The sequence below is a fragment of the Mastomys coucha genome, unplaced genomic scaffold (assembly GCF_008632895.1).
Source record: "Mastomys coucha isolate ucsf_1 unplaced genomic scaffold, UCSF_Mcou_1 pScaffold1, whole genome shotgun sequence".
NCBI classification, from domain to species: Eukaryota; Metazoa; Chordata; class Mammalia; order Rodentia; family Muridae; genus Mastomys; species Mastomys coucha.
In genome coordinates, this window is record NW_022196891.1 from 72,555,796 (window position 1) to 72,580,131 (window position 24,336).

At 42.1% G+C, this 24,336-nt stretch overlaps 1 protein-coding gene and 2 long non-coding RNA genes across 8 annotated transcripts in view; 1 reads left to right on the forward strand and 2 right to left on the reverse strand.

Annotated features, from left to right (window-relative positions):
- LOC116103901 overlaps positions 1 to 6,914 on the reverse strand; it is a 7,667-nt gene extending 753 nt beyond the window's left edge. The window contains exons 1-2 of the long non-coding RNA XR_004123621.1: positions 6,548 to 6,914; positions 1,937 to 2,006 (exon numbers count right to left, since the gene is read on the reverse strand). This is a non-coding gene — a long non-coding RNA (uncharacterized LOC116103901). The remainder of the gene's footprint in view (positions 1 to 1,936; positions 2,007 to 6,547) is intronic.
- The window catches only part of Rgs7 (regulator of G protein signaling 7), a 396,147-nt gene that overhangs the window by 371,189 nt on the left and 622 nt on the right, over positions 1 to 24,336 (reverse strand). For all 3 annotated transcript variants that reach the window (XM_031390406.1, XM_031390415.1, XM_031390398.1), the window contains exon 2: positions 23,470 to 23,593. In XM_031390406.1, coding sequence (XP_031246266.1) covers positions 23,470 to 23,547 — 78 coding nt within the window. In that variant the 5' untranslated portion in view covers positions 23,548 to 23,593. The remainder of the gene's footprint in view (positions 1 to 23,469; positions 23,594 to 24,336) is intronic.
- On the forward strand, positions 6,197 to 20,562 carry LOC116103893. 4 transcript variants are annotated; one of them, XR_004123617.1, is made up of 5 exons: positions 6,197 to 6,293; positions 10,700 to 10,825; positions 12,902 to 13,099; positions 15,587 to 15,622; positions 20,204 to 20,562. It is a non-coding gene; the product is annotated as an uncharacterized LOC116103893 (long non-coding RNA). The 4 variants fall into 4 exon arrangements; XR_004123616.1 differs by lacking the exon at positions 6,197 to 6,293 and adding an exon at positions 7,180 to 7,220; XR_004123618.1 differs by lacking the exon at positions 6,197 to 6,293 and adding an exon at positions 7,180 to 7,220 and having other exon boundaries at positions 20,325 to 20,562.

Sequence of the window (24,336 nt, forward strand, 5' to 3'; positions counted from 1 at the left end):
AAAAAAAAAAAAAAAAAAAGGAAACTGACCACCAAAAGCTGTTATCTGCGCATGGTCTCTGTGACACGTGGGTGCCCACGTACATACACACAAATATACACACCAAGTAAATAAATAAATGTAAAAATAAATCTTAAAACTCAAATGAGATGACAACAGACCTGTAAACAGTCAAACAAATGAGAAGCATTTATCCTGGAAAGCTGAAAGTTTGGGGGAGCCATGACTGACATGTCAATATGGATGAGTGTTCTTGTATAAAAGAAAAGCACATAGGTAGCCTATGTAAATCCAATAATTCACATAGTCTATCTATGTAAACCCAGAAATGTAAACAGAACCATGGGAAACAGAGCCAGGAAACAAATTTTATATTAATGGACATCACTAACACACAGTGAGGTGGCCAATCACTGCTTGCTCCTGGGGATATGGAGGGATAAATTCAATTCTACAAGATCCTGGTGGACGGAGGAGCCTAAGGGCTCCCATGGCAATTCATAGCCTCAGAAGTCATGAAATATCTAAAGCCATGAAACTTTTCCCTGTTAGAAAAAAAAAAATTGCATCTGTGATAGGAAGTTCGTTCTGAAAGCCTAACTGCATTTCCTGTCTAGTATCTGTATGTCTAGGGCCAATGCAGAAGCAGACAGGGCCCGCAGCTTGGACTTGCTTGGAGATTTTAGTTCTGATAGTCAGTAAGACAAGGCTTTTTGATTCTCCATTCAAATGTGCATGAATGCAACGGGTTGGGGGGGGGGGTGTAATGTCATCTTTGGAACACTAAGGATGCTCTCTGATTTGCCAGAGGATCAGCACCCTGTCCTTACCCACCTCGTCTCCACAGCTTCTTGTGAGAGAGGAAGAGTTTACCTCAAATGACGAACAATAAGGCTGAATTATCACCAAAGGCAAAAAAAAATTTTTTTTTTAACACAAGAAATAAGTACTGTTATGTTTCGAAGCTTATGGAGAAAAAAGTGTAAGTTGTAACTTAGGATGAATCTCTAACTCCGAACCACTAAAACCATCAACTCTGACAACACTGCCATTAGCTCTGTTTGCTTTCTGACTGCTTTCATCCCCTGGAGGCCAGTGAAGCTACTTGTCTTGATTTGAAAGCACACTCTGTGAGATATGGTTATGCAAATGACTCACAGATGGAGCTGCACCATAGCAAAACCAATGTCTCATCTGGGACATTCTATTTCTTTCTTTTTTTTTTTCACCTTAATTTCCCATCTTTATGTCTACACATATGGGAGCCAAAGGTGGATGTCCAAGTACCTTCCTCAACTTTTTCTCCATCTTGTTTCTTGAGACAGCAACTGAGATAGAACCTGAAGTTGACATTTCAGATAGGCTGTCTAACCAGCAAGCCCACACCCCCGCCTCTACCTCTACCACTACCTCTGATCTCTGCTGCCCAGCACTGGGTTACAGGCAGATACCACCAGAGCCAGCTTTTATAGGGGTTTCGTGGATCCAAACACAGGTTTTCACGTCTTAGCCACTGAGCCATCTCCACAGCCCTCTCATTTTCTCTTCTTCTTAACAGAAAACCATCCCTCAGTAGGTCATTGTTTTATTACATTTCTGTGGACGTTAGATGGCTTTCTCATGAATCTAAATCGTAACAGAGCCATGCACACACAGTTCAGTTCTGTGACGCTTACAAAAGCCAAAAGTCATAATCACAAAGGAATTTGCTTAGAAATCTACCATCCATCGGCAGGTTAGTGCAATGTATGAACTAAGTGTCTCACCCACTAACAACATAAAACAAAAGAAAGAGCAAACTGAAGTTCCAGTGTTGATCTAGGGTAAGCTGTAGATGGGCAAAACTAAAGCTTTTCAGAGTTCTTACCTTCTGGACTGAAGGTTTCAAAATAGTAGTTAATTAAAAAACTAAGTCATCAGGCTGGGTGGCACACACCTGTAAATCCAGTGCTCAGAAGTCAAGGGAAGAAGTGTCATGTGTCTATCCTGAGCTACACAGCAAGACTCTGCCTCAAGAAAACAAACAAACAAACAAACAAATAAATAAATAGAATTAAAGTTAAAAAGTTGTTTTCCCTTCAGCAGTAGTCATGGTTTGTACTGACCACAAGGGCGGAGAACATGAGATTCACACTCCAATTTTCACTTCCTCATTTCTACTGAGAAACGGAGGTGCAGAGTCCCAGTACTAAAGCTGGCCATAAAGATCATGGGAGCATGTACAATTCTCCTGTAATCCCAATGACACTACCTTCCCCAAACCTTTTGGGCTAGCCTGCACCTCTTAGGAGGTGGGGGCTGGAAAGAGCTGCTTCTGCGGTGAGATGGAGATTGCATTTAGAAGGCACTGTCTACATTGAGGACAGCATGGCAGAAGCGCGCACAGAATGCACTGCATCCCCACCCTAAACAGCAGAACCCAGCCCACTCACAAAGTCCTCATCCCATGTTTTATGTTATAAAAGGTCATATTTTTAAGAGTTGAGGAGACAGCTTGGTCAGGATAGGGTTTGGCTTAAAAATATGAAGAGCTGAGTTTGACCCTAGAACTCATGTTAAAAGAAAGGGGAAGAGAGAGGGAGGAGGAAAGGAGGAGGAGGATGCATGGTGATATAATGGTAATGCCATCCCTGGGGAGGCAGAGACAGATGGATTCAGGGATTATTGTAGCTTGCTGGCCAGCCAACCCTAAACTACTTGGCGAGTTTCAGACCAGTGAGAGAGCCTGTTTCAAAACACAAGATGGTGGGGAGCTGAGGAACAATAGCTGAGATTGGCCTAAACACACACACACACACACACATACACATACACACAAACACACACACACACACACACACACACGCATGCGCGCGCACACACACACATGTAAGGTGGGAATGTCGGGAGGAGCATTCTTAGCATCTATGTAGTTTTCAGTTTCTTGGACTGCTGTAGCATCCTGCATTTTATAGAGAAGAAATTGTAATAAAATAGGGAATGTCTTATAGAAAACCCTATCACCAGCTACGAACACTTCAAATTCATTAGCCAAGCGTGGTGCCACAGGCCTTTAATTTCAGGAGGCAGACACAGGCTGATCTCTGTGAGTCCAAGGTCAGCCTAGTCTACACAGTGAGTTCCAGGCCAACCAGAGCTACACAGCAAGACCTTGTCTCAGACGAACAAAAGAATAAATGGTGAGTGACATCATGCACGCACATTTTGTGTGCACACCCGCAGAGCACAGGGAACATCCATTTCCATGGACATGATTGGACCCTGACATTTTAGGAGCCACTAGCAGTGAGTAGTCGGGGACACTGGGATTTGCCGGTTAAAGGGTCTAAACAATCCAAATAACTATCCATGGGGCAGTTAAAGTGATTACTCTGATCTCCATGCTACAAAGAAAAACAAACCAAATGCAATCAAAACCATAAAGGAAGCCAAAGCTGACCCCATTTTTAAAAAGCGGCTTTATCTTCAGAGGTGAACAGAATCCCAGACAGTAGCAGAAACATATCCTAACACTCAGATTCACACCTTACATTTTGTCACTCCATGGAGATCATCTTGCACATGGATTTGCACAAACACAAAATTAAATTAGATCACCAAGTCAACCCATTAGTGATAACGAGCAGAACCAGAAGTGGGGACTTCAAAGTAGTTCCACGTTCTCTCACTGCAAGGGGTTAAGTGGATGCCCAGTGCTTCTGGGATTAGAGCGAGTATGATTTCTATTATCTCAACATGCTCACAGCAAACTGCAGCACTGTCATTCGGTCTGGGCTTGCAGAACGCCTTATTAATAAAATATTAGTTAATAAATGTGCTGTATCCATTGTAAAACCATAGCCACGATTCTAACCCTTCCTTCATACACGCATTCTTTAGTCTGAGACCTTTACTAAATTTCTGTTCAATCAACCAACATACAAAGATAGATTGCCAAGAGACCTTGTTTGTAAAGAACTCAAAAGATGTTCCAGTGTTCATTAAGCAGTGTGGGGGTGCAGTGATTGGGGGGCTTGGCTATGGTTTGTGGCATTGGACAGCTCCCCTGATGGATTTCCCTCCTATGTTTCTACATCATTGACTTGGGAGTTGCGGAGATGGGAAAAGGTATATACCAAAAACACTCAACTAGCTCTTGTGTAATGACTGATGTGTGTGTTTGTGTATATGAGTGCATTTGTCTGTCTGTCTGTCTGGTGCAACATGTATATGGTAACCAAAAATGTTAAAGCCATGTTTAGGGTCAAACATTGCTATTTTTTCTTTCCTATGCTTTTACCTTGATCATGAAACTTCTTTCTTAGTGTATTTTAGATGCTAGCAAGATTCTTATCCCAAACCACTTTCTCAGACAGTCTTGGTGTTGCCAAACTTAAGCAGGAATTGAGAGGATGAAGTGTTTTGAGAAAACAGCGGATTACTTTAGAACTTGATCCAGTAGAAATAACTATCATGTGTCCAACTTCCCAGAGGAAGCATCAGATTGCACTTAGCCCAAAGTCATCCCGAGTATCCTGGTGTTAACACACAATCCCATCTACCCTACAGAAAGTACTTACAATGCCTGCTCCTACCGCATGTTCCTAATCACCTCAAATATTCTGCCACAGAAATCTGTGTTTGGAAGAAGGGGGTGGAATTGGAAGCTAGGATGATGCTCTCCAAAGCATAGGGGTGCAGGCAAAAAGTACTGCTTTTACAGAAATATTTAGGTGAGATTGAATGGGGTACCACCTGTGCGGCTTTGTGGGAGGATTTCTGCGCCGTCTGCAGCTGTAATCGTTGCTTCCTCCTCCTGTTTCTTAATACCCAGATGCATTTGGCTTTAGAATCAAACATCTTTCCTCCTTTTCCCACAACCCAACCTCTCTTTTTCTCCTTTTAACTCCTAGGGTTATAAAAAGTCTCAACCTGCCATCTTAGCATCATGGACAGTCATCAGTCACTTCTAATATAAAGAGCTGGAAGTCCTATGGGAGGGAAATGAAATGCCTGTGGCCTGTGTAGTATTTTAACATTTGCACAGAGCCTCTGTGAGTAACTCACAACCCTCTGAGGGAGAACATTCCAAACATCTCCACGTCTGAGGAGTAAGATCTCCATGCATGAGGAGTAAGAGGCTCCGAGGGTTTCCAGACTCACTCCGGGTCACACACAGGTGATAACCCAATTAGCTACAAACATACAGCTTCAATATTCAGGCTCTGATCTGAGGAAGAGTACAGAAACAGAACATGGAGTTAGACAGACTTGAGTTGCAATTCTGACACCACTATTCAGAGGCCATGTAATATGGGGCATACTCTCTCAACTCTCTAAACATTTCCCCTAATTGTGTGATGGATTAATGTTGTCTTTTGGGGGAGGTCTATTACTAAAAAATGAAGCAAAATAAAACCTTCCATATCATGGATTCTTGAACCATTACCTGCCTTTGTCGACCTTTTTCTATTCCACCTGTGTATCTCTTTCCATCATCCTATTACAAACTCACTTGCTTTGTCTCTTGCCACAACTAGGCATGTCTGCCCAGCTCAACAAGGAGAAATGACACAGAGTACACTGCTGAGACTAAATCAGCCCACAGACAATTTGGTAAGTCCAGGAATGACAACGTCCAGCCCAGAAATTTTATACAGTAGTTATCAATTCTTTACATCTTGTGTGCCCAAGTACAGTCTCTGAGCACACACCCAGGTAGACAGCCAGATCCTGGAAGGCACTAACAGCACCAGGAAAGACTTGAAAAATACTGATTGAGCATGTGCCCAGTTATCCACAACGAAACCACCTCAGTCCCTAGGGTGTGCTTAGGCCAGCTTAGTATGGAGTTTTGTTTTTCCTATATGAGTACAGCTATGATCAAGCTTTGAGCTTATGATTAAGTGATAATAAACTTGAGCTTATGATTAAGTGATAAATTAAACATTAGTAAGAAGTAACTAATACCTAACAAAACAGGAATTGTAACAATATACATGATAAAAGTTATATGAAATAAGATCACTCTCAAAATACCTCACTATTCTCACGAGCCCCACCACACACACACACACACACAAACACACACACACACACACACACACACACACATAGACATCATGATGTGATGACCATGTGAGATGATGTAGGGTCTGTGCAATGAGAAGAAGTGAGGTGAACCACACAGGAATTGTGAAGTCACAGTAGGCTACAGTGGGCCTTCAGCTGATATGCCTGAAAGATGTTCCTGTTCTACTCAAAAGGAAAGCATAGATGAAGGAACACTGCTGTACAAGACACACGTCCAGATGGTAGGAAAGGCATCAGAATCATTTCCGGCTAAATCTAAGGATGGCCACTCCATCTGTAAATTCTAAGGCTGTGTGAGTCAGCTTTCAGTCACTGTGACAGCACACCTGACATACACAACTTATAAAGAAGAAAGGTCATGGTTTCAATCACAATTTCAGAAGGTTTTAATCTCCAGCTACTATGTGCTCTGTTTCAGAGCTTGTAGCAAGACAGGAAACTGTGGTAAGAGCACATGGCAGAGAAGTCTGCTTACCTAATGACATCATTATAAACAAAGGGAAGGAGAATGGGGTCCACATATTTCATCCCAGGATACATGCTAAACCCAAGGAGTTCTACTTCGTAAAGATTCCAACATCTTCCAAGGCTGGCACAGACTGGCAAGCAAACCTGCTGTTGTGTTTTATAAAAAGATAAGGAAAGAAGGAATATGTTTGGTGGGGGTGCAGTAAGGTGGCAGGGAAAGGGGGTGCCTCTGAGGGCCCATGCTGAGGCTTCCCTTTCCCCTGACGGACCAGCCACATGACTATATAGTATAGAATAGAGTGTATTCAGAGCATGGGGAGGGGAGTTGAGAGGGTAGTAGAGACAGAGAAAGGCAGAGAGAGAGAGGGAAAGAGAGAAGAGAAGAGAAGAGAAGAGAAGAGAAGAGAAGAGAAGAGAAGAGAAGAGAAGAGAAGAGAAGAGAAGAGAAGAGAAGAGAAGTAGAGAGGCTGGCCATGAGCACGTGGAGAGAGAGGGGGGAGGGCGGAGAGGACAGAGCCAGAGCAAGAAGGCAAGAGAGAGAGGAGGGGGCAAGCAGCCCCTATTATAGTGAGTCAGGCACACCTGGCTGTTGCCAGGTAACTGTGGGGTGGAGCTTAGACAAAATGCTAACACCTGCACCACATGCACCTTTGGGGGAGCATTTACCTAAGCTGCAGCAGGTGAGAATGTCCCTTTTGGTTACGTTTCTATAACTTTTCCATCTATGAAAAGCTATCCTTTACTTTGTGAAGGTATAGCTTTGTGTTTAACCTCATTTCTAGGGAAGGTGGCACGGTTTTGCATAGCTGTGTTGGGCTGGCTAATAAGATCACTACTGTTCTGTTTGGGGCTTAGAGTTTTGAGTGGTGTAAATGTTTTGAGCAATCTATTCTACTTCTAGTTATCATAAAATGCCAGTTATTTTTAGTGTGTGATTTTATTTTCAGAATGTGGGATCTTCTAAAAGGAGCACACGTATTGTGCTGTTGTAGGAATGACTCTCTTCGTTACGTTGATGATTTTTAGAGAGAGAGGTGCTAAGGATTGGAATTATTTGACTCTTCTTTGTAAAAGTCCATCTTGCTGCCTCATCTCCATGATTTAAAATGTACAATTTGGACAGTTGCTAACAGATCCTCAGTCGTACACACACTCACACACACACACACACACACACACACACACACACACACACACACGCTCTAGCTTACTCATCCTAATTATAATATTGATGAAATGTTTGAGAGTTTTGTGCTCCACCCTCCACCCCAAGGTTTAAGCACTAGGGAAGTAGAAGCTGGAGAATCAAAATCTAAAACAGACCCAGCTACCTAGGGAGATCCTGTCTCAGAAAAACAAAATGTAAAAAGTAAAGAGGGAAAGAGAATAGATATATATTTTTAAAGACTTTCCATCATACCAAGTAAATACTCAATGAATGACAAAAATCAGTTGCAATATCTTTATTTGCATTTATTTTTGATATGGGCAATGATAACCTTTCTATAACATCACTTTTGTAGGAAAATAATGAAAAAATTGAAATTGAGTTATTACCCCATTGATTTTTTTGAGAGTATTAGTGTATGTGTTTATATGTGTGGGCATGTATGTTTGTGTGTGTGCATATATATATATATATATATATATATATATGCTTGTGTATGTGTGAGTGTCTGTATGTGTGTGTGAGAGAGTGTGAGTATGTGTATGTGAGAGAGAGAGGGAGAAGAAGTAAGAGAAACTGTTAGCTCTCCTACCTTGGGACTGAACAATGCTCTGACCAACAACACATCCTCATCACTACTGCTGCTTTATACCCTGGCACTTCTGGGAAATTGCCTTGCATATAATAATTATCTAATAAATATTAGTTAAGTTCAACTGAATCAAATGCATAATTCATTTAAAATGGAATCTTTCAAATAAATTGTTTAAGTGAAACTATATTTATCCCCAGAGAGCAAACAGATTGTTCTTAAAGTTATATATATTTAATATATTAAATAAAACTTGAGACCTATTATCATGCTACAGTATTTTTTTAAAGTCATAGTTCTTGAACTGATTTGAATTCCATTTAGCTGCCAGCGACAGAAAACCAAAATGCATTATCTTAAAGTAGATATACATTTTCTCCTAGAGTGTTCGCAGGCAGGTCTAGTCAATAAAGTCACTTGAATCAGTGAGGCTCTGGTTAATTCTTTTTTGAGTTCTTTCCCAGACTCTGCCTCCTGAATAAGATAACTAAGTTCCACCCAGCAGTAATAAAGGAGAGGTAGAGATAGTAGACAGGGACTGGAGAGAGAGGGAAGGAAGAAGGAACAGAAAAGAAGGAGGAACAGAGAAAAAACAGGATGGAGAGAAAGCAGGGGAAGGCTCCTTTTTTTTGTAATGTCCTTTTACCTTCTCTTTTCTTTCTAGCTTCCTTTGTTGGTTTGGTTTGTTTCCCTTGGCTTTTTGAGACCGTCTTCCTGTGGAGCCATAGTGAGTCTCTCTCACTGTCCCCATTCTTTAAAGTGGCCACCTCTCAGTATTGCATCTCATTTACTCTTATCCCATTGACCAGAACATGTACTATGCCCCTGCCTAGTTGCCTGGAAGCCTGGGAGATATAATATTTGTCATGGCAGCCACATGATTAGATGAAAATGGAGAGAGTTATTACTACAGAAGAAGAGGGAAAGAAATAGTAGCAGGGATAGAGTGATTTACAACCATGTTATATATACAGTGGCAATGAGCTTTGAGGAAAACAAATCAATATGGAGCAAGTAAATTAATTAGTTTCAAATAAACTTTCATGGCCAGAATATCAAGGAGTTTCAAGACCATAGATAAAGCTTTGTCTGTGAGAAGCTGCTCCCAATGGAAGGGCTGCTTTTGATGGATGCCATCCCAATCCCCAACTCAGATGACCTTCAGTAAGAATTCATACAATGTGCTTCAAATTAGTACAAGAATATGTTGCAAGCTGGGCAGCAGTGGCACATGTCTTTAATCCCAGCACTTGGGAGGCAGAGACAGGCGGATTTCTGAGTTCGAGACCAGCCTGGTCTACAGAGTGAGTTCCAGGACAGCTAGGGCTGTACAGAGAAACCCTGTCTCGAAAAACAAAAACAAAAACAAACAAACAAACAAACAAAAAGTCATTCAAGAATATGTTGCAAAGTGCTTAAGTGCCTTTGATTAATTTTTACAATTAAAGAAGAAACTTGCTTGATATCTCCCTTCACTGGGTGGGCTAATGAACAAACAGTAATGTTTCTGTCCATTGAACTCAAATGAATCCCTCTTCCCTGTAATAGTTCTGAGAGTCGGGCTAGTCTGTATTGTAAAATTCTTTGAGAAATACAGGTTCAAGAATTGAGAAATACAGGTTCATTCAAGCTCCCAAGAAGTTGCTATTTCATGGGTCCGGGAACAGGAATGGCTGTGTTTCCATGTGCTATTTACAGTTTTTCACTGATTAACCATCGCGGCCACCATCACTCAAAGGGGTCAGCCGCTGAGCTTTCTAAGTAAACCTCTAAAGCTAAAGAATAAGAAGGTAATAAAGAAAAGACGATTGAAACTTTGAGAGGAAACTGAAAAAAAATTAAAAGTAAAAAAAAAAAAAAAAGAAATAGAGCACTAGATAGTAATTCTGAGACATCGAGGGTGAGGCTGATGGAGATTGTGTGAAGAAGGGGGAGGTGTGGGAGGGGCAGAAAGGTGGAAGAAAGAAGGGAAGCATGGAAGGCAAAAGGGATGCTTCTTACAGAAGGCAGACGGGAGGGCACAGCGGTGGCTCAGTGGCAGAGGACTTGCCTAGCATGTCATAGGTATAGATCCTGCGTTCAGTTCACAGCATCATGAGCCAAAATACAAACAAACAAACAAACAAACAAAAACAAGAGCCTTTATGGGGAAACAGCTCTCTTCACAGAAATAGAGGAAGCATGGCCTGTCTTAACTGGGGTGCCCTATGTGTTGGTACTGTTGAGTATGAAAAATGGGATCTGAGTGTACCCACCACTTGGAGGGTAGCAGCTGTGTTACGGCTTGACCTTTCCGTTGAAACTCAACTCCATAGGATGTTCTCACTAGAGCCATCCCATCAGCATGTGCAATAATCGCCTGGATCTGACTTTTATGGTGTCCTATTTGATCCTTACAGCATCATGATGAAGAAAACACTTGTAACCTGACTCCTACTGAGGTTCAGAGAAAAAAAGGTGACTTGGTCCAAGGGGGTCCACGAACCACTGGGAATTCCGGGTCTTCAGTTCTCAACAGATCCCAGGTAGGTCACTCAGATCCCATGGATGTCATCTGTGAAGTAGAAATCGCTAACAGCAAGCTCACAGATTTTCATGCAATAATGAGATGAGACCATATAAAAGGGTCTTTAGGAAATGGGATCCCGACAGGAAATGTGAAGCTGAAACTGCAAATGTCCATCCCCACAGACTTGGTCTTCTATTCCAAAAATAACTGTCCTAGAGCTACATCTACACATGAATATTTCCTGACTTTGTTTCATCCTTTCTGTAGCTTATACCATTGCTGACTGAATCCCTTTCTCTTCAGGTTTAACCAAAACTACAAATAAATTCACTTTTCCTTGATTACACATTATGTCATTTTCTCCTAATTCAAGGGAGTGGTTGTACCTAGACCCAGGCTTTTTGATGTGAGACTTCATAAACAATTATATGTGTGAAAATACTTTTAAAACATAATTTGTCATATACTTGCACAACCTGCCTGAAATGTTCCATGTGATAGCTAAATTAACTTTTATATTTAGGGTTTGGTTTTTGGTTTTGGTTTTGGTTTGTCTTTGGTGTTGGCTTTGGTTTTTGGTTTTTGGTTTGTCTTTGTTTTTTGGTTTGTTTGTTTGTTTGGGGATTTTTGCTTTTGTTTTTTTGTTATTGTTTTTTGGTGTTTTGTTTTGTTTTGTTTGGAATAATAAGATGGAATAATGATAGAGAAGCCAGAAGAAGAGGAATGTAGAAAAGGGGCAGAGAGGGTGGAAAAAGAGAGGGAGAATAAAAGAAAGCAAGGAATAAGAGTCAGTGGGCACCCTGATCATTGCAGCAAGCACGGCTTGTATCCCATGCCGGCACCAGGCTAAGTCTTTGCTCACTATCCCAGCAGCTCTTGAAGGCAGAGTGTGTTATGATCTCAGTTCTTAGATACAAAAACTAAGCATTAGAGACTTTCAGTAACTGGACTAGTGGCTGGCAAATCCATACCATCCATAGCAGACAGGAAATCTTTCTTAACTCTCCCGCTGCTTTCATGAGGCAGCTAGAAACAATGAACGACAGACAGATCACTGTCTCCTCAGAGGCAGCCATAGAAGGCCAGACCATCAGCACAGCAGCTAGGAAGAACACTACCCCATCAAGAAACCCAACACACGGTCCCCCAATGTTCAGTGGCACAATGGACAGTTCAGTACATAAGGAAAATATTAGCTAACATCGCATGCCACCACCGGAGAGATAAATTCTCGATTCAATTGTTAGCAATGTTACAAAGTAGCCTGTAGTCGAGAGTCTACCTTTCTTCAGGGGATGCTAAACTAATAGGTAAATTTAAAGCAGATTTAAAAATTACAGAGGGGCTGGAACAATGGCTCAGCAGTTAAGAGCACTGACTGCTCTTACAGAGACTCTGGGTTCAGTTTCCTGCAACCACATGGCAGCTCACAACCATGTATATCTCCAGTTCCAGAAAATCCAGAGCCCTCCTCTGATCTTCACAGCACCAGGCATACACATGGTGCGCATACATAATTTATATATATATATATACATGTATATATATTTATATATACATGTATATATATATATACATGTATATATATATTACTCATATATATATATAATATGTATTTACAAAGCTTGTAATGACCCAGTAAAAGTCTAGCTCAGCAATCTACTCTTGGTTAAACAAAATCTTGGCTAGACAAAAACCTAAGTAGCCATGATCCTCTGAGCCAAGCCCTGATCAAGCGAGGACAATTTAGTCTGTTTTGTAAATAAAGCTCTGAGACTCTCCAGGAATAAACAAGTGGCTAATGAGTATAGAAAAAGATGCCCATAGTCAGGAAAATGCACAGCAAAACCCCAGCAAGCGACCACTCCATGTCCGTTTGAATGAATACTTAGCAAAGGCCAGAACACAAGTGTGGGCGAGAATGCAGAGGAACCAGAACCTTTGTAGGCTGCCTATGGGAGGGGACAGTGATAAAAAAGACAGGTTCTGTGCCATCCAGTGCTCCTACTGCCAGGTGCCTGTCCAAAGAATTGACAGCAGAGACTTTTGGAGATGCACCCAACTTTGTTGCACCCAACTTTGTTTACAACAGCTAAAGACAAAGAGAGCCCAAGAACCCCTGGAGGGATGAAGTTGTCAACGAAATGCTGAACACAAGTATAAAGCAAGAGTCAGTCTTAAAAACAAAGAAGACATGTGGCATGTGTGACAGTATGGATGATCTCTGAAGACACACAAAGTGAACAAGCCTTGACAGAAATAGATGCTGCACACTGCCACTGGCTCTGAGGTATTAATCCCTAAAACAAATCACATCATAGAGACACAAAGTACAACAGTGCTGGCTTGGGACAAAAGGATCAAGAATGAGGAGTTATGGCTTAAGAGTACGGGCCTGAGGTGGGTAAGGTTGCCCAGCATAAACATAAGGAGCAGATTCTAGGTGCCCAGCATCCTCACAAATGCCAGGTAGGCATGGAGGCCCAACTGTAATCCCATCAATCTAGGAAGCAGAGAGAAGGAATCTCTAAACTAAGATAATAGCTAGTGTAGAGAGATAGATGAGGCCTGGGTTTAAGTACCAGGATGCTGCCTCCATATAGAAGATTGAGAGATCAGAGACAGTACTAGACATCACTGCCTGAACTCCGCATGCATGGGCATCCATGTACATGCATAGGCACACACATGCACACACACATACATGCAAATATGCACATGTGTATACCAAAGAAAGAAGGGGGAAGGGAAGCAAGAAAGGAGGGAGGGAGGGAAGAAGTAAGGAAAAAAGGGAGGGAGGAAGAAAGGAAGAGAGGGAGGGAAGGAGGGAGGAAGGAAGGGAGGGAAGGAGGAAGGAAGGAAAGGAGGGAGGAAGGAAGGAAGAAAGGGTGGGAGGGAGAGAAATTTTAAAGCCAGCCCAAGCCAAGTATGGTAACTCCCTCTGCATTCCCACCTCTCTAGGGCAGCAGTTCTCAGCCTGAGGGTCACAACCCCTTGGGGAATCAAACAAACCCTTCACAGGGGTTGAGAATCAAATATTCTGCATCTCAGATGTTTATATTATGATCCATAACAATAGCAAAATTACAGTTATGCAGTATCAATGAAAACAATTTTATGTTTGGGGTTCGCCGCAACATGAGGAAGTGCATTAAAGGGTCACGACACCAGGAAGGGTGAGAACTGCTGTTCTTGAGGTTCTGAGGATATTAAGCTTGTACACCAGCAAATCCTAATATATGTATAAGAGAAATCTTTTTTTTTAATTCTCTTTAAATGCCATCATTTCCATTTATAAGTAAAATCCAGGCACTTCTTATGTAGTATAAATTTAATAGTTACATATACTGAAGGATTCCCACTCACCCAAGCTTAGCATGTATGTACATGTCTGTTTGTAGATAGGGTCTTATTCTACAACCCATGCTGACCTGGAACTTAACCGCAGAGCTCATGGCAGCCTCACGCTTGCAGCCATGTTCCTCCCTTAGCTCCCGGAGTCCTGGGATTACAGGCATGAGCCCCCATGCTCAGCTTGTAACCTGTACATCCATGTAATCCCAACAATACCGATTACTCTTATCTCCACTTTACAGATGAGTAAACTCCGTCCAGGATGAAAGCAATTTCATCCACAGCGAGTCTATTTGAGCTCCAGCAGTCTGCAAACACTGAAGTTAATTCTCTCGGTGTGAGAGTACTGGCCTCCCCTGTCATGTTGCTAATTTAAAGACACTCCTTTCTCCTGAGCTCTCAGGATTAGAGAGAGCCCTGAAAAGCAAAGCCTTGTAAGAAAGAAGTTGTACATTTGTGCCTCATACATCGCACTGAAGTGCTGGGGTTTTCCCTTAATTCAATTCAGTTCATTTTTCTAAACCAGCCATTCTCAGCCTGTGGGTTGCAACCCCTTTGGGGAGTCACACATCAGATATCCTGCAAATCAGATATTTACACAATGATACATAAAAGTTGCAAGATTACAGTTACAAAATACGAACAAAATAATCTTGTGGTTATGAGTCACTACAATCTAAGGAACTGCATCATAGGATCACAACAGGAAGGTTGAGAATCACTTAGGGCCTAAGCCCCTACTGTCTGGAGCTGTTAGATTTGGCTACTCTACTAGGCACCCAGAATTGCAGACAGGAGACAGAGGTGGATATATATTTATTTAGACACCAGATGACCAAAACTAAGCAAGTTTTCTTCTAGCTGAGGGCTTGTGGTTTTTTGCCATTGACCAGCCTACTGTAACTAGACTGAGATCTATGTTTTGCAGCTGTACCATAAGTCACTGGTACACTAGAAATCAATTGCATTGTTCAAACATCTCATCACACACATAGTCCATGCTAAGGGAGCCCGACTGAATTTGTGCTGAAGAATGTGACTCTGATGTAATTGCCCTTTGCTAATTTATCTAGACAACTCAGTAAAGGGGCTCCGGACTTGCTTAGGACTGATTTGCATCCTATGTACTTATTCATACTCATCTATGTGCAATATTCAGAGACACCTAGTCTGTGCCTTTGTTCAAGATGCTGGGACACAGCATAGAAAAATGGGTGTCTCCGTCCTCAGAGAGCTCACCAGAACTGCCACTAATTCCTGAGTGATCTCGGGCACTCGGAGTCTACATGGGTGGGTATGGAGAAGAACAGGATAAGTGTGTGTAGAATAGAATAGAGTGTAGCCCTTAAGGACAGCCCAGGTAGACGGCAACACCTACACCCTCAAGAAGGCACTAATAATCAAAATATTTCTCTATTTTTAGGACATCAAATAATGCAAGTAAATGACCTGACAAGCGGTAAGTAATCACGAACTAGCAAAAACAAAAACAAAACCAAACAAAATGAAAAGACTAAATGTAAGGAATGTTTATGACAATTGACAGATGATATTGATTTCCTAAGGAAATAAACGTTTCAGAAAAGTTAAAATGAGAAATATTAGTAGTGGCATTCTTAATGATGGCAGGGATATTACTCAAAGGCAGTGCTCCAGCATAGTTCAGGGCCCTTGGGTTCTACCTCCCACACTGCACATATGCATACATATAGTGTACATGCATATACATACACACACACACACACACACACACACACACACACAATTATCTACATACCTCCTCTCTACTAGACAAAGACTTCCTGCTGAACCAGAGTGGACAGCAAGGAGAGCTCTATGTAACTAGCCAAGGTCATGTGGACACACATTCTTTAGAACCTCCTAGCAATAACTGAAAATGGAACACTAAATGATCTTCTAAGAGTCCCCTGGCCACGGGGACAGACTTGTCAGGAACATGGATTTCCTTTAAAGATACTTGTTGTCCTTGTGCATACTAAATGAAATACTTATTTCTTTTTCTTTTGTTTGTTTTTTGGGTTTTTTTGTTTGTTTGTTTTTTGTTTTTGTTTTTGTGAGACAGGGTTTCTCTGTATAGCTCTCCTGTCCTGGAACTCACTCTGTAGACCAGGCTAGCCTCGAGCTCAGAAATTCACCTGCCTCTGCCTCCCAAGTGCTGGGATTATAGACGTGCACCACCACCGCCCTGCAACCTTATTTCTTTTCTTGGCATGTGACACAAATTTTCTAGAGCCCTTCATTCTGTGTCTTCATGCTGTCTAATCTAATAATCACATAACTAGCCACATGAACGGGTAAATCAGAATTAATTTAAAACAAACATGATTTAGCATCCATTCAGCCTCCAGTGATGCTGACCAAGTTTCAGAGGACTCAGTTACCTGCTGTGGCAAGTGGCCCCAAGACTGGACAGTATGACTATGGCGCGAGTCTTCTCATCCTGATGGAAAGGTCTGCACTGCCATGCAACATCACGTCCTGGGTCTTAATCAGCCCAGACTTTCCACATAGAGTCAGATAAGAATGAATCTACTGGTTGAAAATATAAAACTAACTCTTCATCTGATTACTGCTGAGGACCCAAGAGCCAAATGGCTGGTCAAAGCAAACACAGCATCTACTTCCTGTTGAGTGGTGATTAGGCACCTTTCTGCAGTCCATGACTGCCTGTGCTCCACCATGCTACCTGCCATGCCATTAATAGACTAAACCCCTGAACTGTAAGCTATCCCTTAATTAAATATTTTCCTTTATAAGGGTTACCATGGTCATGGTATCTCTTAACAGCAAAAGAAAACACTAAGATACAAGCTAACAGTTGGCACTTCTAAGCAGGCTTCTTGGACAAGGTATTTTGTAGCCTAGATCAGGTGGGCAATTTCTGGTGGTACCAGAGTCAAGTCCGTGACTGTCTATCAGACTTCTGGTGTTCTCAGATTGTTGCTAACAAAACTAGACACAATACAAAAGGAATTAAAATGAAAGCAAGTAAACTTCTCATATTGCCTTGAGCAAATGGCATAAAGAAACCAGGCCTTCTCCTCCCCTCAGGAGCTGAGCACCCACTTTGTCATTCACAATTATTTTATAATTAGATTGACGGTTGTGTGGGATAGAAGTCTTTGTGGCCCTGACATTCAAATGCCTTGTAGCTGCTACAAAGCGAGGAGCACCCCTTTGCTTGTTTGCTGCAGGTCTGTTTTCAAGGAGACAGAACATTTATTAGGTCACTAAACTGTCTAGATGTGAGATATTTCCGTATTCTCTGCAGTGATCATACTCTGTCACCCACACCACCTAAAAATATGCAGCTTCCCATCACTTGGGGAAACCGCAAGGCTATTAGAAGGCAATAAAATCCCTGGATGGCTCCTCTTGGTGGATCTGCATTTTTTTCCCTCTGATCAATTAGAGTCAGAGACACTGGAGATGGAAAATGAAGGAGGTAAAATTCAAGGCACAGATCCTCGTGTCAACCCCACAGACAGCCCAGGCAAGCAAAGAGCTCAACCAGGAAGCCTTTCTTCCTCTGAGCTTGTTAATTATTAGCCAGAATTCATCATTAAAGCATCACCGATAAAATGCTTCCCATCTCCTCCAGAAGACATGTCAAAGAGGATCCTGCCCTGTTTCATGGCTCCTGTCACTATTCATGTCACTGAAGAGGGACAGGGAGGTCTGGTTGTCTTTACAGTCAACAACGTCGCCTGGTCCAGAAAGGCACTTCCCAAGGATGACTTCAATTAGAAAAGATGCCCCTTTGCAGAATGTGCCAGAAATGTGATGAAAAATTCTTGCTTGACTCCCATCTGAATCCTTACATTCAAAGCCTGGAGACTGAAAGGTCCAGGAGCAATGGATTTATTTGTGCCCTCCTTCCTTTTCTAACATACCTTTGTCTTGTGGCCACCCATGCATACCCCGCCCCCTCCCCCACTCTGCTGGCATGTCCTAAACCCAGACAGATCAAGAGAGCTAAAGTTAAAAGCCAGCAAAGATTATTATTATTTTTTTTTACAATGGAGGTTGAGTTAGAAACAGCAACACCCTCTAAGGTGATGAGGCTGACCACCTTGTGAAGGCAAATTCGATGAGTTAAAGCAGACTGTAGCAGCAGCTCAAGACTAAGAGCCTGGCCCCCTACCTGTGGTCCAGTAACCCCAGAACAAAGGGAGCCCATCCTTGTCTCAAAGGAGTGTCGACTCTCCCAGGACCGAAGGACATCTGAAAAAGCTTCCAAAGACACTGAGGTGAATCTAGCCAGCAGAGACAACCTTCTAAAGGGTAGGCTGGTTGTCACTAAGCCTTCAGGTAAGAAGAACGAGCTGTCACATCATGTTTGTAAAGACTGGACGATTCTTCCCCTTAAAGACTGATCTGCTGCCACAACCACATTGTCTGAGCGCCTGTATACAATAGGCACTCAATCAAGGTAGGGGCCTGTTCTCATCTCCAACAGATACAGTGAGTTAGCAAGGACTCAGAGTGAGTTGTTTCCTCTTTCATAACTAAAATAAACAGTATTTAGTGAGCTTCATCCTTTGACCTTTAAAAGTCCTGTTTTGCATAGAAGAGTAAAAGACACAAGTAGAAGACAAACTGTTCTAGAGAGAAGACGAAGAGAGGGGACGAGAGGAGAGCAAAGAGGAGTCAGGCATGGGAGAGGGCAAAGGAGAGCGGCGCAGTGAATTTGATAGGTTTGCTATTTCCAAAAGTGTGCTGCTTTCAATGTGACAGTGAGAGAGGGAAAGACTTTCATTTTCCTTTCTGACAGCTAAAGTATAAACGGCTGCTGCAATAATATCAGAAATTATTGGATATTTTGAGCATTCTTGCTAGTGAGGCACCAGTATTACAGCCAACTTGAAATACTGGCCCCAAGGTGCTCCAGAAACTTTGTTTTTCCAATGCAGGAATGTCAGCGGCAGGAAAGGAGTGATGTATGCTGTCTAGGGAGCAGGGCAATGGCCAGACACCATGTTTGGACAACATCGCCCTGCACTCCAAGTTCTAGCTGGACCATCTTTTGCAAACACTGATGGTCACAGTAGATGTTTCTCCCAGAGAACACCCAAACAGAGAACCATGTTTTCAAATCACCAGCCCAGAACTGAACTGAACTTCTGACAGGCCACCTCTACAAATGTGTCAGGAAACCAGTCCGGCTCCAAGGTGAGTTGGATCCAGGCCAGTCTCATGGAAATGGATTACTTACAACTCCAGTCTAGTTACTGCCCATCTGGGGGGGGAGCATAGAAAGTCCTGGGAATAAAAGGGTTCAACCTTCATCATTTTTTTTACAACTTTGAAAGATGTCCTAAAATATATCAGACAACATATCACTCTAATTTAATCTTCTGCTTGTTAAAAAAAAAAAGGTAACATTATAAAGCAAGGAATTGATAAGACAAATATTGCATTCATAATGATTTTAAAAGTGGATCTCAAATACCAAATAAACTCTAGAGACCCTTCCTATTAAGCTAAAAGCTACTTGCAGACAACCCAGACTGACTTTTAAGTATCCCTGGCCACTAGGTAATATTGTCATGCCCAAAAGCTTTTACTATGGCAACATTTACTCAGTCTGGTGGGCATAGTTTAACATACAGAAGACTGTCTTCTGTAAAACCACTATGAGGGGCCTGAAGAGACAGCTCAGTGGGTAAAGTGCTTACCCCTCAAGCATAAGGACCCTGAGTTCAAGCTTCAGCATTCACATAAAAAGCCAGACGATATTGACCCACAGTCACAATCCCAAAGTTGGTAAGACAGAGGCTGGTGGATCCCTGAGGCTCACTGGCTAGCCAGTCTGGCCTAATTTTCAAGTTCTAGGTCAAAAAACAAAATGGAAGGCTCCTGAGAAAAAACCCATAGTTAACCTTCGGTGTTGATATGTTGATCACACACACACACACACACAAACACACACACACACACACACACACGCGCGCGCGCGCTTACATACACAGGCTTTTCCATGAAAAAAAAAAGACAACTTGTACTTTTTCATTGTCAGAACTGCTATAATCTGTAATCACAGTGGGAAGACACAGTAAACAAACAGAAGACATTCTCACAGAGCAGCATTCTGCCTATGCCACAATGGTAACCGTTTCCAGTTCCACCTCTCTCTCCAGCCTGCTTCTTAGAGTCATCAATAGCCCATCAAGACAAAGTGGAAACAATACCTATATCTACATCTTCAGAGCCAAGAGGGTCTGAGCAGAGAGCACTGTGGTGAACAGAGCAGGCGGGAGATGAGGGAGAAATGTCATCAATCAGGTTGTTTCAGATCACCCTTTCAAGAACTGCACTTCAACAGTGAAGCAGAAGTGGAAAATTGGCACCAGTCAATAAAACAGCAATTTCTCTCTCTCCTCTCTCGGCCTTTATTGAGCAATGCTCTGTTGGGACTGAAGGTCTCTGCTAAACCTTTGGTCCACTTCCTGATTCATTAGCATTGTAGCACAGAGCCTGTTCCTTCCGGAAGGGTAAGCTGTTGAAGTTTTCCAGTACAGATTCACCTTATACCCTTCTCCAGTTGATTCCTATGAAATGCTTGCATCCACAGAGACGTTACCAAGTGGAAGCCAGCTGTGCTGCAAAGGCACCACAAAAGCAAGAGTCCTGATGTTCTGTTGCCTGCACACACACACATATAGACCTTTTTATACAATGGCTAAAGAATGATAATGGGTTAAAGTGCTTGTGACCCATCTGGCCTTATTTATGAATCATTACTTATGTCACACACACACACACAGACACACACACACACACACACAAACACCACAAACTTACACACATACAAGAAAACAGACACTATAGATAAGCATTAAACCTATTATTACACATTATGTGTAAGACTTACTAAGCTTGATTTTTTTTTTATCAGTCATGTGTTACCAGGCAATTTTTCCCCTGAACAAAAAGCTAATCAACTCTTGCTCTTCCATCCTTGCTCCCTCTCTGTCCCATCACCTCTTCACCCCCTACTCCTCCATTCCCTTTCCCCCTCTTTCATGTGCTCGTGTCTGGCCTCTACTCCTCTTCCCCTCTACTTCTCTCTTTCTGCCTCTCTCTGCCTCTACTACCCTCTTAAATCCTCTCCCCATGCTCTAAATAAACTCTATTCTATACTGAAAAAATAATTTTAAAAAAAGCTAATCAAGTCAAAAGCAGTCTTAAGCTCAACCAGATATAATGTTAAAGAAATAAACAAAGAGAAAAGAAAGAAAAAAGGAAAGAAGGAAGGAAGGAAGGAAGGAAGGAAGGAAGGAAGGAAGGAAGGAAGGAAGAGAGATGCTATTGAGAGGAAAAGCCAAGAGAATGGTGGCAAGTTAAAGCCTATCCAGGGCTACATAGTGAGACCATGTCTCATGGGACAAAAAGTTAGATTCCATAAAATCTCCATGAAACCTATAGGTTTACATTTAAAACTAACAGCATTTGAGTCTATACAATTTATGAAGTAAATTCAAACTTAGCAATCTGAGTCAGTACAGCAAGTAATCAAATAATGATATCCAAGCCATCCATCAATGGTGTATCGGCAAACAGGAAGAGAATACAGCTGTGTGATCTAATGAACGTAGCTTGCTACCATAATTTCCCCTCTGAGAGTGCAGCCCTCCGTACTGCATAAACTCCTAGGATAAATTTTTTTAATTCTCACATCTTGTATTTTACAACATTCAAAGTCACACCAAATAAAATTAAATATTATAAGTTACTTTAAAGTACCTAAATACCACCAGAATATTTTTGTCTCCTAGACCAGCTCTGTATGTAAAATATGAAAACACAGTTACTTCATTCAGTGTCCGATGGAATAGCAATGACTTAGGTTCAAGTGCATGATAATCTTAATTCATCTATTTGAATAAAATGATGGAAATAGTCAACTAGTTCCTTTTCTTCCCATTCATCCTGCGGCATCTCAGACACATCTGGCTCCATTTATAAGTGTACAGAATAGCACTTATTCACAAACTATAGGATTAAGCAGTTGGTATTATGTCCTGACATCATGCATCTGTTTAGAGCGATATCAATATTGCTCCAGCCCATTCCTGGCTATTTTTTTTTTTTGGTTTATTTTTCAAGACAGGGTTTCTCTGTGTATCCTTGGCTGTCCTGGAACTCAACTCACTCTGTAGACCAGGCTGGCCTCTGAACTCAGAAATCCACCTGCCTCTGCCTCCCAAGTGCTGGGATTAAAGGTGTGTGCCACCACTGCCTGGCTCCTGTCTACTTTCTAATGTCTCTGGGCCACACAAGTAAAGTTGGGATTCTGCATCAATTAAGGCAAGCACATAGCCTTTCCTGTGTATTCAAAAATCAGCTCATATCTCATAGATCTACATTCATGCTGGATCCAGTAGACTCCTACTAATCAAAACCCTTAATAACATTCTTGACCTCAGAATATAATTCCCACTTGCCATTGTCAGTGTCAACTAATAAAATCTGAAGCAAGACACACCCCAGGTAATATGCTTAAGAAAAATGATACCGGTAAAAACTACAAAAGGGGGAAAAAAAAATCAATGCAGAAGTTACATAAAGAATACTGCATCTTTAATTTTAGTAAGCTTGTTGATTATAACCATCTTGAAGTTTCCTAAGCAACCATTCTGAAACACAGGCAGAACCCGAGTGTAGCTCAATGTCTAGAAGTTTGTTGCTGAAAGCATGACAGAAAACTGTGAGATATATTTGCAGAAGGGGGATCTGGATTGTGCAGATGGGCATATGACACTGCAACATAGATGCTATAGTTAAAAATCACAGAAATAATACAAAGTAAAAAATTAGGTTAAGACCGAAAAAAACCAGAGTCATCTAGCTGTGAGCAAACTCGTGAAAGCATACACATCCACCATGGATATAGTCGTTCTCACCATATACCTGCAAAGCCATCACTTGGTTTCCAAACTGCGGTACACTTGAACAGCCAAGCAGTAGAGTTGCCAAGGACAGGTGACTCTAACAATCAGCAAGGAATGTGCTAGGTCTCATGTACTTCCTGTCTCTCAGGAGCATCTGACCATCTTTTAGTATGGTCCTTAACCATCGATGCTCTGGAAGTCCACAAAGGTGATAAATACACTAAGCCAGGCAAAAGAAAGAAGAAAAGGGAAAGAAGGAAGAAAAAAACAAAAGGAAGGGAGGAAGGAAGGGAGGAAGGAAGGAGGGAAGGAAGGAAGGAAAAGAGGGGGCAGGAAAAGAAAGAAATTAAGCTGAAGTTTCCCTTCTCCTAGGGGAGTGAAGAATTCTTACCTTTCTATACACCAGCATGTTGGGTGATTCGTCTGCCACCCCGTTGCTAGTCTGTCCATAATTATTTCCCTGAGCCATTTCACCCAGAACTTGGTAGCTCAGACACAAGGATGATCAGTCTGCCCTGCAAAGGATTAGAAAGCCTCTAGTGAGATCCTGGTAGGAGACCTGGAGGGTTACAGACATCACACACACACACACACACACACACACACACACACACACACACACTCATCTTCATATTCACAGTACCCAAACCACTGGGAGAATTCTTTCATTCCTGGGATGACTGGAGAACACAAGACATGGACTTTTTTAAAAAAGAAAAACGGAAGGAGTTTACATCTGTAGTAGCCCCAGGAAGTTTCAACAGACAACCTTCCAGTTAGAAATAGTCAGCTGGCTAAGGTTTTTGCGGACTTCATTTTGTGAATTCTCTCTTTTTAAAAGTATTAGGTACTCACTTAAAAACCCCATGGTTGGCACTTTCCTAATACCCACAGTTCTCTCTGGATACTTGCTGCTCCACTTGATGCGGTTCTCCCCGAAGGGCAGAAAGCCAACACCCACAGTAGCCCACTTTCTCCTAGTAGCCTGCTAGTTTCCCATGGCAGGCGCGTCAGAGGCCCCTTCCCCACAAGTGTTCTTCTCCGGTACGTTTCCTCTCCATTCCTTGGGTTACCCACACAGCCTGGGCATAGGTTTTTCCGCTTTCACCTGCTTTCACTGCCAGCCCATGGCTCCTCTATACCCCCACCTCACTCGGTGCACTAAGTCTGGACCTAATCCTGACTAATCTTTGGAAGAAAGCATCCCAATTAGGTCCAGGCAACCCAAGGCTGGTGGGAAGTCAAGCCTTGGGCAATC